Genomic DNA, 18,562 nt, shown 5'->3' on the forward strand with positions numbered 1-18,562 from the left:
AAACACGTTTTCAGCAGATGGAAATCACACGAGGAACAAAATCTCAGCGGAGGGGCGGGAGAGGGACTTTTAAAAATCAAATGGACTTTCTGTAAATAAAGAAGATAGTTTCAGAAATTTTAAAAGTTGCCTGGCGCAGTGGCTTAGGCCTGTGATATCCCAGCTGCTCAGAAGGCTGAGGCAGGAGGATCGCGATTTCAAAGCCATCCTCAGTAATTTAGCGAGGCCTAAGCAATTCAGCGAGATCCTGTTTCTAAATACAATATAAAAAAAGGTCTGGGGATGTGGCTCAGTGGTTAAGTGCCCTTGGGTTGAAAAGGAAAGGAAATTACAGGGGAAGAAGTAAGCACACTTGACAGTAGAGCAATAAGAAATCATCCGAGGCAATAAATAAATAAATAAATGAACCCAAACAGAACATTGGCTTTTAAAAATGAACAAAGACTCAGAGCCTTGCTAACATGATATTAAACAATTCAGCATACATTTTCTCAGCAAGAAAAAAAAAATGAGGCAGAAAAAAATTTGAAGAAATAATGTCTAAGATTTTCCCAAATTTGATAGGACAAAAATTTGCCAGTACAAGATGCTAAATGAACACCAATTAAAATAAATACTGTTCCAAACTGTTGAAAGTCAAAAAAAAAAAGAAGAAAACCTTGAATCTATCAAAAGAAACATATCACATTACCTACAAGAAGAGGCCACAGATGAAATTCATAAATTGCCCTAGAATATGTTGTATTTGAATGAAATCATTAACCTTTGCCTCACAAAGCTGCTACTAAATCCCAAAGAAGCAAACAGCACTGACATTGGTAGGCTTATTGGGCACTCAACACTGACACTAATTCAAGTAATTGGAAGTGAATAAATCTCTCTGGTCCCTAAAGATCTAAATCAGTTGACATGATGGTATTTATAGAAGCATTAAGAGCATTTTGTTGCTAATCTGAGTACAGGGGAAATTTTATAAATCAGTAATGAGATCTAATGGAATCAGATCCTGTGTGAATAAGGCTCAGACATCTTCAAGAAAAGATTTTCAGCTTAAGTTTAAAATGAAAAGGGGCTGGGGTTTGGGGAGAGGCAGAAGGATAAAGAAAGAACCATAACCTGAAAAAGCAACAAATAAGTGCCATCCTTTGGCAAATAGACTAAGTACTATTGCTTAGGAAAAAACATGATATATTCAAGTATTCAAAAATATAAAATACTTCTGACTTCTAATATCATTGTCTATTTAAAGAGTTGAAGAATGAAATTGGAGTGTCCCTTGGCTTCCAGATTAAGCAATGAAAGATTTTAAATAGGTCTTGCTGATTGGAAATGGCTATAAATGGACACAAAGGATTTGGAGACACTTAGACAACCAGGTGTTTTAAGTACAGAATCAAGATGGCTATTGTTTCACTCTAGAGTGAAATCTGTCCTAGAATATGTTGCATTTGAATGAACAGGGTAAAATTTCAGCTTCTGATAGAAGGAGGGAATTCTTTTGTAAATGCTTCAATAGTTCACTATATTAGAGAAGCAAAGTTAGGAAAAAAAAGCTAGGTAAGTAACGACAAATAAAGTTCCCTCCAGAGTATACTGCATTTAATCAAATTCTGTGTAATCTGGCACTTGCTATACTGATTTCCCAATTTGATATCCTGAGTCAGACCATTTTATTCCTACAAAAAAATCTGTAGTGTCTAGGCAGAGACATATTAATTCAGTTAGAGTCTCAAGAGGAAAAGAAAACATTGAATTATGATGCAGACCTTTAATGTGTTTTTTAAAAAGGAACAAGAAGAAAAAGTTTTTTCACAATATAAGACAATGATCTCAAGCTGAAAAATGTAGGCTAGCATTCTAGATGAGCTTTTCATTCATTAGCTGTTCATATATATCTTCCTATTTCGAACACAAACCGTGCAATTTCCCACTCTGTTTCAAGAATGGCTGAGATATTAATTCTTCTAATTAATTATTTAGAAAGCTATAATATTTTGCTATTCATATGCATGAGCATATATGAGGAGTCTCCATCATGTAGAAAAAAAAATTAGAATAATCCAAATGCTATTCTTCATTCCCCATAAATTTAAGAGTGCAATCTATTCCCATTTACAAAATCAAGATATAGTATATTTATTTATTTATTTGTACTGGGGATTGGACTCAGGGGCACTTAACCACTTAACCACATCCCCAGCCCTATTTTGTATTTTTTTTAAGAGATAGGGTCTCACTGAGTTGCTCAGTGCTTCACTGTTACTGAGGCTGGCTCTGAACTCTCCATCCTCCTATCTCAGCCTCCTAAACCACTGGGATTACAGGCATGTGCACCGCGCCCAGCTAATATATTTAATTTTTAAAGAGCTGCTTACACTTTGAACAAAGCAACTACAAAAACTTAGAAGTTGTATTTCATATTTGCTTTGCAGATGTGAAAAAGCATTAAAAGCAATTCGTTGTTCAAAAAAATCCCAACTCTGTCTCTAGCTGTTTATTCAATAAATGCTATCAACCTACTTACTGCAGACAGAACAGAAACCCACACTGAAAATTAGCAAATTGAAAATACTATATTAAAATTACTCCAAAATCTTAATAGTGTTTCTGGTGGGGTAGTGGATTATGGGAGATTTTCCTTCCTTCTTTCTTTCCAATCCTTTCTCTCTCTGCCCTCCCCCATCTTTCTTTTTTTTTTCCATTTCCAACATTAAAAAAAATATTTAGTAAAGTAGATTTTTTAAACAAATTTTTGAATTTTAAATACTTTGGCCTAGAAAGACAAATCCAGCCCTCCATATTCATGTTAAAATATCTCTGGGCTGGGGTTGCGGCTCAGTGGTAAAGCGCTTGTCTAGCATGTATGAAGCACTGGGTTTGATTCTCAGCGCCACATATATAAATAAGTAAATTAAATAAAGGCTCATCAACAACTAATAAAAATATTTTTTAAAAAATATATCTGACATTTAACCTTGTTTTAAATGCCCCTTCCTGCTCCTTTCAAGTCCTCCCTCCTCTTTCCATCTCTTCCTCCCACTTCCTTCCTTCATTTCTTCCCTCCACCTTTCCTTTCTTCCTTCCTTGTCCAAATCCTCCAGTACAAGATCGAGCAGAAGTGATGAGACCTGACATTCCTGTTGTTCCTGATCTTAAGGGCAACACTTTCTGTCTTTCACCATTAAGTCTGATGTTAGCCGTAGGCTTCTTGCAGATGTCCTTTTCAGGTTAAAAATGGTTCCTTATAATCCTGTGAATATGAGGATTCCAGTGAGGACTGAATGTTGGGTTTGTAAAGTGCTTTTTATGCTTCTCTTGAGATAATCATGCTGTTTTTCATTTCAAGTTTATCAATATGGTAAATTATGTTGATTTTTTTCCAATTATTTTATTGTGATTAAATACATATAATGAAATTTATTTCTTGACCCATTTTAAACGTACAGCTCAATAGTGTTAATATATTCATATATTGTGCAGCTATCACCAATATCTGTCTCTAAAATACTTTTCATTTTGTAAAACTGAAACTTCGTATTTCCTAAATAGTGACTCCTTGTGTCCCCTACCCCGGTCCCTAGCAACCACCAGTCTAATTTCTCTATGATTTGTCCTATTCTTCATTCCACATGTAAGTGGAATCTTACAGTATTTGTCTTTTTGGGACAGGCTTATTTCACTTAGTCTAATGCCCAGATTGACATGTTGTAGCTTACATCACAATTTCCTTCTATATGTAATATTTCATTGTAGGCATATAGACAATTTGCTTATTCATTCATTAGTCATTGGGTACTTGAGTGGCTTCTACCTTTTAACTATTCTGAATAATGCTGCCATGAACACAGGTGTACAAATATCTCTTTGAGACTCTGATTTCAATTCTTTTGGTTATATGCTTGGAAGGGAAATTGGAGTTGTTGGATCATATGATTAATTCTATTTTTAATTTCTTGAGAAACTGTCATGCTGTTTTCCACAGCAGCTGTAGCGTATTCCTACCACCAGTGCACAAGGGTTCCGGTTTTTCTACATCCTCTCCAATGCTTGTTATTTCCTATTTTTTGGTAGTAGCCATCCTAATGGGTGTTAATGTGAGTTTCAGTTTGCATTTCCCTAAAGATTACTAATGTTGAGAAGCTTTTGATGTGCTAACAGTCTTTTATATATCTTCTTTGGCAAAAGATGTATTCCAACTCTTTGCCCATTTTAAGAAATGATTACATATTAAATTATATAAAGCCATATAATCTTCCAGCTTTCATTCTGCTTCCCATGCTACCCTCTAGCCATGCTCCATAACTTCAGTGCAGTTTCTCAAACATGCTGTGCTGTTTCATTCCTTGCTTGTGCAGTTCTACTTACTTGGAATTCAACCTCTGTCGCCCTTTCTGCCCATTGTCCTTTCCCTAAGATACTCTCATTTTTCATTGTCAAAACTTTGAGACAGTTTAACTTGAGCTCTTTGCAACTCAGTAACTGCTCTTCCTCCCTCATTGCCTTTTTCTTTCTAGGACCCAGAGTCCTCAAACCCACACACCAGACATCTATAGAGCTTGCTTTGTCATCAAAATGTTCCATGCTCCAAGTAGGGATCCCATTCGGCCAATCTCTGCCATCAAAGCTTCTTATAGTACCTTTCAGTTTAGGTGTTAAGATTATGAAGTCTGTTGTGATCATTTTGCAAATGTAGGAATGACAGAAGATATTGCCTAAGATAGTGCCTATTTCTCAAGTGTTTTATGTTAAAATTGGCATATTTGTCAGTTCAAGTGGATTTTACATTGTAGGATTTTAGGCTGGATAAGATGGGGCATAAAACTAGTCAGGTAGTGAAAAGAAGATAGAAACAAACAGAAGAAACAAACCTGGATGATTCCCCTCAAGATTCTCTCTGCTAAGTGCCGCCCAGCAGGACTCTATGGAGGCCAGGGACCTTTTCTCCCCCCCCCCCTTTTTTTTCCAGGAGGGAATTCAAATGCACAATACCCAAGTGAGTGACACTAAGTAATTTTATAAATGTCTCTTGAATGAAAAAATGAGGCAAGTCTTCACTTTTTTTTTTTTTTTTTTACATAGGGAGAAATTGATTTTCAGAGAGGTCTTCAACTCCCCAAGGTCACAAAGAAAATAAGTGACACAAATGAGTTGGAAATTCAATTCAAGCATCTATTGCTCTTTCTAGCATGTCACAGCTGCCAAAAAGGCAGCTTGCCTGCTGGAGCCACTGAAACCTTGAAAAGTTTTCCTGCAAGAATCCCTCTGCCTACCTCAGAGGCTTTGCTCCTGCCACTACTAGGCTAAGGGTGACAGTCAATGAGGCTTTATTGTCCCCAAAGGAAGCCCACTGTGCTGGAAGAGTGTGAGGAGGGGTTATGAGAGAAAGTACGTACTTCCAACTTCATGTAGGGACTGTTGGGGCAGTCCAGGGGCAGTGGGGACAAAGACAGGTGTGCAGAACCCTGACTTCCCATCCCATCAGTTTCCATGGAAGAACATCATAAGCAGTGGATATTTTAAAAATACAATTGGCTTTCATTTTAATTAGGTTTTACAAATTAAATCTCTTAGAGCATTGCTTCTATGAGAGCAAAAAATCCAAGATCCACATGACTGGTTTCTAAAGAATTTATGGAACAACTCTGTGAGTAAATTGGGGACCCAACTTTTCCTAAGCTTTTCCTCCTCCTTTCCCACCCCGCCCCGCTCCTATATTTAAAATGATCTTCTACTTTTAACACACCCTGCTGTGCCCTTAATATTCTCAGTGACTACATTAGCACACTAAGTTAGCTAAAAGTTTTAAATAATTGTTTTGCAATTTATATAACTAGGAAAAGTTTGATTTCATCTACAGACCAGACTATGATTCCTCCAGGAGAACTATGTGGAGTTGATTTCATTATAATATCAGAAATGGCCATAGGGCCCAGCACAAGTAGGACTTAAGGTGTTTCATCCATTGAAACAACGAGCTCAGATAAGCTGTGGACTTCAGGTAGCTGAAGGAAAATAAGAGAGAAATGTGGCCTCCTGGCTTTAATCTCCCTCTGTTAGCAGTACAGTGAACAGATGATGAATATTAAACCAAGTGTCTCTAAGGCATGGGAATCCTAGTCTTGAACATCTCATGACATATGCTAAAAAGAGAAAAGAAAGAAGATACAACAAAATGGAAATTATCTCTGTGAAACACTTCTTCTAGTCCACCATCACTCCCCGCACAGTAGAAGTGACCAGGCCTTCCTCTCTCCCTCTGATGTAGCTGGTACAAAGTTCTGTTGTGACAATTCCAAGAAATGTTTAACTCAAGTTTCTCTACAAGACTGTGAGTCCCTTAAGAAAAGCACAGTTCCCGTAGGATGGTGGAGGCAAACAATGTCTTTAGGCTGTTAGATGTAAGAGTAGGAATATTAGACATGAGGGAAGGGCAGGAGGCATAGATTTGGAAAATGAAATCACCGCAGGAGACCCCAAGGAACAGAGGATCAGCACATGGAAAAACAGTACACAGGGAAGGGGGCTTGCGGACCACTAGGATCAGAAGAAATCATGGAGAAAAGATTATGTAAGAGAGGTCAGAGAAAGTGAAAAATCAAAGATAAGTCACTGAATTTGCCAACACTGAAGTCATCTGTGGAATCTGCCAGAACAGTCTCAGTAGAGAGAGCTGGAGCCACATTGCCTGTGGCAAGAGAGCTGAGAGATGAGGAAGTTGGAAAGGATGGCAAACCTCTCTTTCAAGGAGATGGCCAAAGGGTTTTTTGGGTTTTGTTTTTTTAAGTAAAAGAGAGCACTGACTCAGGGTTTTAGGTTGAGAAAAAAGAATTGGTGGAAAAGCACCAGTTGAGGATTCAGTGGACAGTGGAGATAAATGAAGGCGAAAAATCATGGTAAAAAGGGAACAGAGGTTATAGATGACCCTGGAGAGAATAGGAACCTGCAAGTAAGGAGTGCACCAAGGATGCTGGTTAAGGGAGAGTGTTAAGGGAGTTGGATGGAGGAAGCCATGGTCTTCCAAGGAACTGAGCAGGTCAAAGGAGAATGACCAAGGCTTAAGAGCTGAGAGGGTTGACACAAAAATACATAGGCCAAGGGACAGAGCCAAGGACTAGTGGGATCCTCCACACTTGGTTAAAGGAGTTCAAACAAAAAGAAGGAACTTCACATTCCATACTCACTTCCCTGAGCTACTTTCAAGAATAAATATCTTTCCTGAGTGTATCCAAGAAATTTTATTTGATGTGCTGATTGGATTTTCCCTGTTACTCTGGGTTAGTTTGGGCCATTATGAAAAAAGAAAGAAAGAAAGGGGGGAGGGAAGGAGGGAGAGAGAAAGGAAGAAAAAAGAAGGAAAAAAGAAAGAAAGAAGACAACTAAACTAATCGCATCTTTCACACCCATCCTCACTTGGAGCGGGACTTCAGAACAATGTCCTGTAAAGAGTTTCCTTTTTTTTCCAGGGGTCTCCCCGGACTCTAAAATTCTCCACGTCTTCAAATTTGGTGTTATAGGGTGTTTAAGCAGGCAAGAATAAATTTCAGGAGAAGTCGAGAGTCTTAAGGAAATGAAAAAATTCTGCCTTTGCGGTAGTTTAAAAATTGTTCATCATAGTCTGAAAAGTTGGGGTGACTTTCCATTTCAGAATTCGACTCATTTGTCAATAGGTGCATTATGAAAAACTGGATACATTGCATCACTGTGAAGGACTTCAGACTGCGGTTTGCAGAAGCAGAATAAATTTTCTTGGGGTTGTACCGTTATGTGTACACACACACACACACACACACACACACACACTCCCATTGGCAGACACGGCCACACCTCGCAGCTTGGGGAAAGCCACAGACCTCATCTGTACCGACTGAGCCTGGACTAGAGGAAGTTTCCGCAGGACTCCGGACAAACAGACTCACGGCCACGACTGTCTGCGAGCTAAGCCACAGGCGACCGCTGGCGGGGCAGGTACGCGGTGCGCACCGGCGTCAGGGCCTGGGTGGCGGCCGCGGCGGCGGGAGGTCCTGGGAGCTGCAGCAGTCGGTGCCAGCACTCGCGCTCCGGCTGTCCTGGGCCAGCCGCATCCCCCGGCCGCCGCTGGCAGCCTCCTCGCTCCGCGAGAGCCGCCGCCGCCCCTCCCGGCGGCCTCTGGCGCTCTCGGGCAGCCGGGCTCCGCGCTCGCGGCAGGACCTGCCGGCCGCGGGCCCCAGTCCGAAACATGGCTGCGCGCCCCGCCGCCACCCTCGCTTGGTCGCTGCTGCTCCTGTCCTTGGCCCTGCTCCGCGGCGGCTGCCGGGCGCGCTTTGCTGCGGAGCCGGACTCGGCGGATGATGAAGAAGAGCCGCTGGTTTTCCCAGAGTCGCCCCTGCAGAAACCCACGGTGCTCGTGGCCATCCTCGCCCGCAACGCTGCGCACTCGCTGCCTCACTTCCTAGGCTGCCTGGAGCGGCTGGATTACCCCAAGAGCAGGATGGCCATATGGTGAGCGGCAAGGGCCACGGGCGGTCGCGGCGGGAGGCGGGAGCGGCTGTGGAGCAGGGACAGCGCCCCACGCTCGGGCGAGGGCACGCGGGACGCCTGGCGCGCACACCCTTCGCTATCTGTGCGGGTCCTTGGGATCGCGAGGTGGCGCTGAGAAAAGGCGCGCAGGTCTGGGTGCTCTGGGGATGCTAGGGATCTAGGGATAACCGGCTTGCTGGAGAGAATATGGGTGATGTACAACAGGGTGGCCTCTCTCCATCACTCCTTCCGGCACAGGGGAATTTGGGGAGACCCCTCAGGAAGACTTTCGACTCCCTCCCTTTCAGTTCTCAGAAGTTTTCTTTATACCCCTAACCCTGGATGAGGGGATAGAGTGCTCGTCGCGGCCCCTCCAGACAGGAGCTGTGGAACATAACTTCAGCTGACAAGGGGGTTCCGCACTGGCTGGGGTGGCGTACAAGGCGCCGCTCTCACTCCTTGATGCAGGGCTCCTGCTGCTACTTAAGAGGCTAGGGAAGTAACTTCTGGTTCTCCTGGGATTCGGGGTGGGTTGGGGACCTGACTCAGGGATGAAGATTAGGAGTGCCCTGCGAAGCCTTCCCAACCACACCGCGTTGGTCCGGGTCTTCTTCAGGCGCTCCAGGCTGTACCTGTTTGTGCGCTTCCTGGGGCAGTACCCACCGCAGTAGATGCAAATCGCGCAGAGTACCCTCGGGGTACTGCCTCCTGGAACGCGACGGAGCCGCCTTCGGGAAGAGAAACAACCAAATTTTGTCTCCATATGAAACACCCCTGGTCCTTGCGTTTGTTGCGGGGAGAGACAGGGGATCAGTAGGAGTAGCTGCCTAATCCACCTGTAGAACTCAGTCGGATTTCGAGCCTTTTATAAACCCCGTTATCAGACAGCAAGAAGTTAGCTAGGCAAGCTCTAAGGGGCCGGTGGAGAAGGAAGTGGACCCTGGCAAGAGCAGACCTGCGGTCAGATATGCAGACAAGACTCAGGTCCCTGAGGTTGCCAGAGCCTAGGTCACTCTGGTGAGGTTTTAATTCTGTGTCCCTAAAAGGATCTGACCTCAGAAAAGACATTGCCTAAAGCAGCAGTGGGCAGGAAAGGAGGAGAAAGGCAGGCAGCAGCTGAAATTGGCAACCTGATGGTAGGTACCTGGTAGGAGAGGTGCAGAGGTGCGAAAGCAAACAAGTGCCACAGTACAGCATTGTGCTGCACACTGCGTTACTATATGCCTGCTATACGTGACCGCCTCCACGGAGAAGGGTACATTATGTGGAAAGTGGGAGCGCTGGTCCAGCCAGGCTTTAAAGCAGAAGGATTTTTTTTTTTAACCATCTCCACACCAAAAGAATTTTAAAATGTCAGTTCTTTTACTGCTTTTTGAGTTTTTTGTTTGTTTGTTTGGTTTTTGTTTTTGTTTTGCAAAAGAGATGCTTTACAGTATGCTCTTGGGTTTTGTGCACTATTTAGTTTTTAAACCTTACAGTATTTACTACAGTTAGTAGACAGCCGGATACCAGACACAGGTGTGCCACCCAATTTACAGATGTTTCCTCTTTTATCACACAGCAAAATTTAAAGAAGAATACTGTGATCTTTACTGTATAAAAGAAGAAACTAGGACTTGCATCAGTTCGATAATTCACTTTAGGTTACAGAATTAATAAATGCCAGAAATGAAATTTGACTCTGAGTTTATCTCTAAAGACTGCCCTAAAGAAGTAGGAGTGGAGGGGAGATGATGCAAGCAAAACTTACACAAACCTATGAATTACAAAAGAGGAACCTAGGTTGTTTGTCACTAGCTTCATATATACTTGGGGGCAGGTTGTATAGAATCCATAGACATCGGTCTTCACATTAGTGAAATGAGGAAATATGAACAAACGACTTCAAAAATTCTATCTGGCTCTTGCATTCCATAGATTTTATAATGTGATTGGAATCAACTAGGGATGAATGTATATCCTAAATTCCCTGGGTGGTCCAGGCTGTATGACATTGGTTCTATTTACATGGGTGTTATTACTATTCCATGTTTAAAATCTTTGGGGATTTATTTTCCTTTACCCTCATTAATGGTGCTTGTCATTGTAGCCAGTGTTCAAAAGTTGAGGAAGAAGCCCGAGGCCTGGGTAATGCAATCCCTGCATTAGTCACCAAAGACTTCTTTGAAAACTCTTGGTTCTTAGAAACCCTTTATAATTTGGCAACAAAAGTACCAGTTTATAAATAGTCCCTCCCAGACTTTAAAGTACTTTCATCAACTATGTCTGAAAAAAAAAAAGTTGAACAAAATGTGGCTCCTTACAAACAAATATGGCTCCTTTTACTGGGCAATGTAAGGTGATCTGAATGATATTTAAGCATTTTGGGAGAACCAAGGGTTTTAAAATCAGACTAGAGCACTTGTGTTGTCATGGAGGGCCTCGAGATGAGTTGATACTTTGAATTAAGTTTTTAAAGAATGAATAGGAATCAGCTAAGACATAGAAAAGAAGGAACATTCCAGAAAGAGGGAACAAGATGCAAATCGACACCTGGCCATTAACCAGAGCTTTCACTGGGGAATTGAAATTAGTGGCAGGTCTAATTACTGTGGGTCTCCAAACTCATTGTATTCCACCACAGGCTGTCTCTGAAACGCTGATGTCTAGACTGCACTAGAAGAATATTTGGCTGGCAAGGTTATGGAATACATAAGGGCAGATAATGCCTCCATTTAGGATGCTACAGCTTTAAGGGGCTTCTACCAGATGCCTGCCTCTAGTTTCTTAAACCCACGATCTATTCAACATTCTGAGATGCCAAACTGACTTTCTTAAAACCAAGCTCTATTCAGTGTTCTGAGATGCCAAGCTGACTATCCATTCTGCAAAGCCAGCACATGCCAATGTCAAAAATAGCTGTGAGCTACAGAGAACTTTACAAACAAAACACTGCTGTGCACAGAGACTGGGTGCCCGCTTCCCCTGCATCTTATCCTGGCAACTCATTCTGTGCAGATCGCTCTTCTCATTCATCTCCTTACCCCTACCAGGGACTGGAGCAACATCTGATAAGACTCCTTCCCTAGATCATTGAGAGTCAAGACTTCTTCATAGAAGTGTCATCGAGGGGGGCCTGGCTCATGGATCATGTTCAGACTTCCCTGAATTTTTTTTTTCCCTTACCTAAACCAGATCACATATGCATTGTACATACAAGTGAGATGAGCACCTAGAAATGGATCTGAAAGATTCTGCTGTTGGAGAGTGAATGCAGCTGTCTCAGCACTGTTTTGGGGGATTAGGTTGAATAAAGAACAGTTTATATTTTTTATAGATACTTTGTATCAGCAAAAAATAATTTTTTACATTGACCTGTCAATCTCAAAACCCACCAAACTCTTTGTTTTTCTTCAAAGATCACAATCCTGTGATGAGAAACTAAGGAAGGTGCGCTAATTAAAACATGCACCGAGTTCAGGGGACTAACCATTGTGCAGAGATAAAGAGAACAGCAAGTCACTATGACATATGGCAGTGTACTTCAGTGGCTTCTCTTTAATTCAGTGGAGCCATGAAGAAGTGGCCTTAGAGGAAAGGCTGACCTCATCCGTCTTCCCAAAGCTATGATTTAGGGGAGCAAGGCCACGTACCATAACAGTGCAAAATGGAGCAAAGCACAAGGAAAAAGTTGGCCCAAAGGAGACACCAGGCTTGTCATTCAGAGAGGCAGCTCTTGCTGAGGGGAGACAGTCAATTCACAGAGAGAGCTGTCACAAAGCAGTAACTGCCATGTAATCACAGAATGATTTGGGCATTTCACTTGGTCAAGTTTTGAAAAGCATTGTACTAAATTGGGAACCATCTTATGGATTTTTAAGTCAAGTGATGAGATTCTGTTGACATGAACATAAACAATGATAAGCTTCTACTTGTTCTGGTTCATGGGTCCTGACATTTTGCACACACTCTCTGCATTGTTTAAGGATTATCTTGAATTTACCTCCACCTTTGAACGCCCAAACAATAGCAGTCTGGTGAATGTTGAACTAGGCACACTCATAGAAGCAAGCATGTTTATAAAATGCTCCAGACTACTATTAATAATGGGTTTTAGCACCAGAGGTTAAGAATGATGTCATGTTTTATCATCACAATCTTGACATTAAACGTCGTATATTATCCCTATGGAGACAAGTTTCAGTTTATGGCTGAAAAAGTACAATGACTCTTTCCTTTTCCCCCACATGATAGCTTAGAATGGAGGAGGGGATGTGTACACCTAGAGTCACCAGGGCTTAAATGTGATGTGCTATCAGAGCACAGTGGTGAACCTCTAAGAAGCAGCTTCATCACCCAAACATGGCTCCTAATAACAAGTACCCCAAAGAGTTATGGTAACAAGTGAATGAGATTTTGAGTGTACCCTGTCTTTTTTTTTTCATTTTTAAAATTTTTATTTATTTATTTTTATTTGGTGCTGAGGATTGAACCTAGGACCTCACGCATGAGAGGCAAGTACTGTACCACTGAGCTACAACCCCAGCCCTGTACCCTGTCTTTTATATCATTGTTACTAAATAAAATGAGGGTGGCTATTTCCTATCTATCTTTTCTGTTTTGTTTCATCTCCTTTACCTTTCTTTTTCAAAATGAAGTTTTTTTTTTAAAAAAGCTAACTGAACTGCATTAATATGTACAATTTGTATGTTAATAAAAGATAAAATAAAATATAAAGAACATTTATTATCCATCTATTTTCTTCCTTCCAACAAATAATCATCAGCATAATGAAAGGTAACATTTATGGAGGCCCTATTTGTTAAGGTAAATTATTCACTCCTAACACTAGGTCGGAAAGCCATTCTCTCTCCCTTTACACAAGAGGAAACCGAGGCACAAAGAATGTAAATAACTTGCCCAAGGACACAAGGCGAGTGCATGGGGGAGCCAGGTTGTGACCCAGGCAGCTAATGCCATAGACTAAATACAGATGGTCTGTTTAAGATTAAGAAAGGATTAATTAGTCCTAGTTTTTGCTTCTGTCCGTTGACCCAACTTGGAAAGATAAGAGCAACAGTGTTCTTTCGAATGAGAACTGTCACTTCTGCTTGAATGACGGGAGGGACTCACTGGTTCCTTTCTGCTGTCTTGATCATTTTGTCACTTAGCTCAGGCACTTTCTAGTTACTGAACTCTGCTCTATTTTAGTAGATTTCATAGGAATGCATAAGTATAGGGGTTGACATAAATTGGGTCACTGGCTATGGTCACTGCAATAAAGCAACAGAAAGAAATTTCTCAAGTCTTGTTAGAGGCAAATTATTAAAGCACTTTTCATAACTATATCAGCTATCTTATGGGTTCACATTAGTCAGTTTTTCAGCTTTTTAAGATAGTGGCCTTGGATTTGCTTGTGCATAAAGTTAACTTTTTTTTTTTTTTTCACAATGATTGGAGAAAACCATCACTTTTTTTCCAACCTCTAATTTCAGTTGGAATTCAGAATGATAAATTTACTTTGGGTAAAAACTGAAGCAACTATAAATGTCATTGCTCCTATTGCTTCCCTTATGATAAATTGCCTCAGAATTAGAAAGGGCACTTAAATTGTTCTTGTTCTATTTCATGGAGGTCCATGGATGGGGAATCCAAAGCATGGGGAAGTTAAAGGATTTCCCCTACATAATGTTCGCATAGATTTCTAGATTTTAAATCCTTTGTGGCTGTTTTAATGTTGCCTATTTTTATAAAAAATATGCCTCCTGGTTTAAAGACCATGGAAGTTATTCTAAGCTGAGTTTGGTTTTGCAGATTTGACTTGAGGTCCTTTATCCAAGTGATTCTACCATTAAATTTCTTTGTGACTCCAGGTTCATAAACGTGCTTCTTGTGGTACTCTTGCTGGGCTGTCTCTGGTGGTTGTAGGAATGAACAATGGAAGCTTTGTAACTAGGAATGCTGCTGCTTGTGCCTTGGTCATTTTTCCAACACTTAAATGCGCACATGGGTTGTATCACTGTGTGGCACTGTCTCCGAGTCTGGGGCACAGTATAGTAGGGCCATTATAAGGCTTATGTAGGAACTATAGTAGGACAATTATAAGGCTTGTTTCTACATATGTCTTAACAAAACATGACAATACCAGTAAAATCTGAGGGAAAACTGTTAATCTGTATGTGGTTGTTAGACTATTCTCTAGTAGCTGCCTTATGAACACATTTCACTGTATGTGTTTAATCATAGTTATTATTCATCAGGGGTTTAAAAATGTGTGCATTGAATATGTCTTGACATTTTTATTTTCAAAAGAGTGACTTGTTCATTCAATTACTCTTATGTTGCTAACATCTCAGAAGTTGTTGAATTTTTTAAAAATTAAGCCCCTTAAAGCCCATGTAGATTTTTTTAGAAAGCAGTTTAAGAATTTTCTCTCCTGACTTCACTTTTTAAGTTGAAAAGCAACTTCCCATTATAACACGTGCCCCCAAACAAACAAACAAACAACAACAACAAAAAGAAAAAAAACCTCAAACAGCATGATGGGAATATGATAAAAAGTAAATCTCCTTCAACTCCATGCCACCTGCCAGAGGTGACCAGTGATACACAACAGTGACTTGTGTATTCTAGAAACTGTTTATGTGTGTACATGTATCCTTTTCATTTTGACCCAGATATGATGTTTAATGTATCCTTTTCTGCACAGTGTGATATTTTAAAATCCATCTCTCTGTATCAGACCTTTGGATGCTGCCAGCCCTCTACACTCACGCCCCAATTGTGTAATGAGAGTCAGCATCATATAACCTTTGCTGTAGGTAGTTACTCTAAAGGCCTCTCTGGTGACACCCAGGCTGCTCTATTGTCATTATCTCTCTGGCCTTTAGAAAAACGTGACCATATCCCCTATTTTGAAATTCCTTTTTGATAAAGTATAAGATGCATTCAGAAAGTGCATATATCAAAAATATATAACTTGATAACTTTTCACAAACAAAATGGGCCTGTGAAACTACTACCTTACTTTGGCAGGCCTGCTTTCATGCATGGCAATGTTGTTGGGGCTGAGTAGTCACTGTCCCTTGGACTTTGTCCAAGCAGCAGGGTCCCCATCAGGCCCACACTGAATATGCGTGCATTTAGCTCCAGTGTCTCTTTGACTTGGCCTACCTAACCCTTGTTGGCATTTTGATGGTGACCCTTGCTTCTTCCTTGGGTGGCTCAAGAAGCCATACGACCTGTGTAGTTACCACATTTAGAACCAGCAGACTTATCAAACTGACCTCTAGTGCCCTAGGGGTAAAAGGATCAGGATTATACCACTTTCCTTCAGCTCTCCATTTCTATGATAGGAAAGCTATGTGCTAATGTTCATAAAAGCTTAAAAAGGAAACTTGTTATAAGGCGTGTTATAGGTAATAATTGAAAAGCCATGCAATAATCCATTGAGATGTGTGAAAACACAGCATTTGTGGTTGGTGACTAAATTGGTAGCTGAGTCTCTTGCATGAATTCAACTTTAGATTCAGTGGGAGGGCATTTCTTTTTCTTCTCAAGAGCACCATATGTACAGAAATCCTTTCAGACTAAGACTTTGAATAATAGCTTCGTGACATCTTATTAAGGCTGAATTTATGGTTTTATAAGAAGTTTTTATTTAATTGAAGCAATAATTATTATTATTTTAGTTTGTTTCACAAATTCAGCAAGCTGAGGTCTAGCCCCTGCCTTGTTGAGACTTTCCCCCACTGCAAAAATAATGCAAAATAACCCTGTTATGGTTCAGACACTAGGTGCCCCCCTAAAAGCTCACGTATTAGTGCAGGAATGTTCAGAGATGAAATGAGTACATTATGAGAGCTGTAACCTCATCAGTGGGTTAATGTATTTGACAGATAAATAACTTGAATGGAGGCTCCTCACTCGCTCTCTCTGCCCCTCGGCTACCTTGAGCTGAGCATTTTTTTTTTTCCACATGTTGAGAGCCACAGCCGAAGGGGCTCCAGCAAACTTTCAGACTGCCAACTGATGATTGGCTCACAGCGGCCCCAGCAACACCTAGCTGATTGGCTCCTCTGTGGAGATGCTCATTGAGCTGTTTCCCTGCCCTTTCAGACTACCAGCTGATGATTGGCTCACAGCAGCCCCAGCAACATCTAGCAACATCTAGCTGATTGGCTCCTCTGCGGTGATGCTCATTGGGCTGTTTCCCTGCCCTTTCAGACCACGGAGCTGCTCATTGGGGGACTTTTTTGGATCCGCCCATGCGACCCAGCCAATCGGCCTCAAGAGCAGGAGGATTGTGGGAGGAAGAGGTTGTTGGGGTGTGTAGCTTGTGGGAAGCCGGTGGTGGCAGTTGGGCTCTGAGGGTTTTTTCCTGAGGAGCTGTTTTGTTTATCGTGTGTGGTTCTAAAAATAAAGTTAGTTTCTTTTGACAAGTGGCTCCTGAATTGTGCCCAGCCAGACTGCGGCATTTGGTGGCCCGTACGGGGATCGAACCCGCGACCTTGGCGTTATCAGCACCAAGCTCTCCCCCTCCTTCTGCAACAGTTTCAATGATTTTCTTCATCACTTCAGCATGCCTGCATGGGTGAAAAGGCAGGGAAACAGCTCAATGAGCATCTCCACAGAGGAGCCAATCAGCTAGGTGTTGCTGGGGCCGCTGTGAGCCAATCATCAGTTGGCAGTCTGAAAGTTTGCTGGAGCCCCTTCGGCTGTGGCTCTCAACATCCACACCCTTCCACCATGATGCTCCACCTCCCCTCAGGCCCAGAGCAATGGAGTCAGCAGACCATGGACTGCACCTCTGAAACCGAGAGCCCAAAGTAAACTTTTTTCCCCTCTAAATTGTTCATATGAGATATTTTAGTCTCAGCAATGAAAAACTGCCCTTCCCTCCAGTGTTTTCTGACTAATGTTCGAAGATCTTTAAGAAGAGGTGCATTTTACAGGCCCGAATAAAAACATTAGTAATGATACTGGGCTGCACAACCCCAAGAATATTCTAGAAGCCTGAGTCTGGGGACAGGCTTTTCCTGTTGAGCATTTTCATAAGTGCCTGGTTTTCGTGGCACATTGGCAGTATTAGAATAGTTCATTTCCATTCAGGTTGAATCACTTCAAGGTCTATTAAGGGATGTGTACTGGCTACAAAGAGGAGGTGTCTTAAATGGAGCTTTCCCAATTTTGGCTGCCAGCTCAAGAAAGCCATGAAGGTAGCCCAGAGTGTATACAGTAAGGTAAAAGGGCTCTTTCTAACCTCTTTCCTTTCTGAGAGTGATTGTATGTGTTTTGAAGGAGGGAGGGCAGTGAATGATAGCGAACTGCTTATTTTCACAGGTGACCGATGTGACGCTAAGAAAGGAGAGTCAATGGATGTACATTGGTTGATGTCCTCCCTGAGAACAACGTTCAGTGAGAAATGGCTGCTTTTCAGGGTCTTGGGAAAGGCAGAATTTTCTAGACATTAACAATGAAACTTAAATTACTGGGATATCTGTGAAAAAATAAAAGAAGCGTTTGTGGACATTTGGGGCCCTGGCATTCCTTACACGGAGTCCCTTGCTGGACTCATAGACAGCTTTTCAGTTTTCTTGGTTGCCAGCCAGCCTCGTAATCCTGTCCAAGCTGCACACACCACAGTGATTATGGCCTGGACCTGCCAAGATAGTGGAAAGTTGCTGCCAAGTGGAGTCAGGGTTTTTCATGTCATCACCGCACCATTGAACCGCTAGCTTCTCTGCAGCTCCCACTCGTCTGCCTTCCCTCTGCAAGACGCAGGTTGGGAAGGAGAGTGTTCAGTCACTCAGGCCATGTCTTGTGTTGCAAATGAGTTTTGTGGACTCTGCATGGAGGTCTTGAAGCAGCCACCTTACTAGCATATTTTAGTAAATTCCAGGTCTCCTCTCTGCCCTTCCTCAATCTCATTAGACTTTAAAATTTAATAGGCATATTTATATTTGTTCTAGAATTTTCTATGCAGTGAAGTAAACTATAGACTTCTAAACAGATGAATTAAAAATGTAATAAAGTAGGGGCCGGTGTTTTAGCTCAGTGGAAAAGTGCTTGCCTTGCCCGCGTGAGG

General features: G+C 41.8%; 1 protein-coding gene across 1 annotated transcript in view; it reads left to right on the plus strand.

Moving 5' to 3' along the window:
- The first annotated feature begins 8,215 nt into the window (after positions 1–8,215).
- Colgalt2 (collagen beta(1-O)galactosyltransferase 2) overlaps positions 8,216–18,562 on the plus strand; it is a 96,353-nt gene continuing 86,006 nt past the window's right edge. The window contains exon 1 of the mRNA XM_076831343.2: positions 8,216–8,478. Within this exon, the coding sequence (XP_076687458.2) occupies positions 8,216–8,478 (263 nt within the window). The remainder of the gene's footprint in view (positions 8,479–18,562) is intronic.

Source organism: Callospermophilus lateralis, chromosome 13, assembly GCF_048772815.1.
Source record: "Callospermophilus lateralis isolate mCalLat2 chromosome 13, mCalLat2.hap1, whole genome shotgun sequence".
Classification (NCBI taxonomy): Eukaryota; Metazoa; Chordata; class Mammalia; order Rodentia; family Sciuridae; genus Callospermophilus; species Callospermophilus lateralis.